General features: G+C 32.6%; 1 protein-coding gene across 6 annotated transcripts in view; it reads right to left on the bottom strand.

The window, feature by feature from the left end:
• Positions 1–290: 290 nt before the first annotated feature.
• The window catches only part of Non2 (upstream activation factor subunit spp27 homolog Non2), a 15,435-nt gene continuing 13,225 nt past the window's right edge, over positions 291–2,500 (bottom strand). For 2 of the 6 annotated variants that reach the window (XM_043034406.2, XM_043034403.2), the window contains exons 4-5: positions 1,939–2,203; positions 291–1,347 (exon numbers count right to left, since the gene is read on the bottom strand). In XM_043034406.2, the coding sequence (XP_042890340.2) occupies positions 1,280–1,347; positions 1,939–2,203 (333 nt within the window). In that variant the 3' untranslated portion in view covers positions 291–1,279. The remainder of the gene's footprint in view (positions 1,348–1,938; positions 2,204–2,500) is intronic. The other 4 variants (XM_086535056.1, XM_043034405.2, XM_086535058.1 and 1 more) reach the window with 2 other exon arrangements.

Below are 2,500 nucleotides of genomic sequence, written 5' to 3'. Positions count from 1 at the left end.
CTACTGATATTAAGATCAGAATAGCAATATCATGTCAAATTATGAAGAAATAACCAACTTGCAGATTTGCAATATGTGTTTTAGTATACTTTGCACAAGACATTCTCATTTCAACATAAATACATAACTCAAAATATTATACATACAAAAGAAAGTGACAATTCAATGCCTGTGTAGGTCATCTTAGTGGGATTAAAATAAATGAAAGCACATTTCAATATGATTTACTTCATGCTTTCAAAATGTCATACATGAGGATACTATTATCATAAGGGCAAGAATACAAGTCATTTCCTATTTTTTTACAAAATATTTTATTAAAAGATGTACTGTTGTGACAAATTTTTAAATATTTATTTGTAAACTATCTGTGGCTTTTTACTTCATATAAACGGAATTAATAAAATCCAAAATAATCTTCGAAAAACCTACACATACTCCAAGAATTTTTTTTTTTTTTAAGTCACAAAGCATTCTTATACTTGGAATGCAGCAACCCGATAAATAATGATAGTAAACCTAGAAAGCAGGACCTATCTACTTTTAAGCCACAGAAAAATCATAATAATACGTTTATTATACAATGCTATCATCCAAAACAGAAGAATGTAATGATTAATGGTTTTTGTTATATATGAAGAAGTGAGCTGGGTAAGGTGTAGTTAACTCTCCATTACAATGAACACATCAGACAATAAAAAAGAGGAAAGGAATCGAGGGGAGGCATATTTGACCATATGAATATCGCTATTCTGTGAACAAGACGTTAAACTGTAATTTAAAAAAAAAAAGTCCAAGTAAAAAAAAGAAAAACTTTTTTTTTTTCTTTTTACAAGCACATCCACTAATGCATATTCCACTGATGACAATAAGATACAAAAGGCACACACCAAACAATGCTTAGGAAGAAGAATAGACCCTCTCCACAGAATATATGTGACGGAAACAATACACCTTCCTCACTAACTCTAGTGAGATTACAAAGAAACGGAAGAAAAAAAATATATATTCACCATTACATTAAAGAATATCGTAATTTTTCTCCACCTAATTTTTAGCACATCACTGACCTTCATTTTTGGACAGTTTAATGCCTTATGGAATAAAGAGGTCAATAAATTAATAATTAATGAAAAAAAAAAAAAAAAAGTCTTGAGGGTTTCCAACTAAGCAGGTCTGGTTGTGAGAATGGCCAAACGCCCGGCAGCTACAGGATGGTCAACCGCCGTGTGTGCTAGGCATTGCAGGCTGACAAAGGTCCCTAGGAGGAAGAGCAATCTTAAGCTGCCTCGAGGAAGTGTTCCTTCAGGTGTTTCATCATGCCGAATGTGCGGAAGCGCTTTACACCTGGAAAGTAAACGAGGGTTATTTGACTGGATCGTTTCAGGATCTGCTTTACATTGTATACTTAAGCTTTTCAGTGTTAAGTATAGATATTAAAATGATTTAGTAATACAAGCAAAAATTTACTTGGTAATTCCATAATACAAAGAGTTTTAAACCTTGGCTTTCTGTCTGCTAGCTATATGGATCTGTGTACATTGATTGCAAAAATGTTATCTTGATGCTTGTCATAAACTTAATATCTGTCAGAGAAGAATTAGGGCTTATTTTGAAGGGTAAGGATTGCAGTTTATATCTATTGTTTTTTTTTTTTTTTCAAAATCCTGTGCACTGACTAAATGTTTAAAAAAAATAAAAAATTATTGATTGGATTCAACTTGCAATTTTTGTATTTTATTTTCATATTTTATGTAATTATCACAAGGGCATATTTATACATCAAAAGGACTTTACTACAAGCATTAGAATGTGTGCAACTTTGGATAAACTATTTCACAGAAACTAAGGCATTAAGACATTATAAGCATCACAAATATAAAAAAATACTTGACGCGCTAGTGTGTAAAATAGGCCAGACTCTGCCGCTCTACTCACCAAACACTTTCAAGAGCTGATCATCACAGATAGCATATTGCTTATTTTTAGGGTCCTGTAGCTCCCTCTCCTTGATAACAGCCCACAATTTCTTGACTACTTCGTGGCGGGGCATTACATCGGCTCCGACGACATCGGCAAGTTCGGGAGACAATTTGAAAGACTTTGTGAAGGCCGACTTCTTGCCGCGGCCGCCACCTCCGCCTCCCTTCTTGGCTGGACTCTGCTGTGATGCATTGGAGCGATCAATTAGACTGTGTCCAACCTATACCACACCGTACGTGTAATACAAATCTTAGCACATTAAAGGCAAAACATAGAAAGGTAATATGGATGTACAATCTAATACTGATTTTTTGAAAAATAACCTATATGCACACAAATTAATTTTCAACTCTAGCTATAAGACAAGACAATAAATAACAACATTCAAACATATTACATTTGTATTTATATAAATATATACATTCATATTTAAATACGCATACTTAAACATACATATACATACACATATTTATATACATACATATATATACATATTTACAAACATATATATATACAA

Source organism: Penaeus japonicus, unplaced genomic scaffold, assembly GCF_977035675.1.
Source record: "Penaeus japonicus unplaced genomic scaffold, GWHDUDI00000001_assembly GWHDUDI00000042, whole genome shotgun sequence".
NCBI classification, from domain to species: Eukaryota; Metazoa; Arthropoda; class Malacostraca; order Decapoda; family Penaeidae; genus Penaeus; species Penaeus japonicus.
The sequence above is the reverse complement of the archived record's forward strand: the minus strand, read 5'-3'. Positions and strand labels throughout refer to the sequence as shown.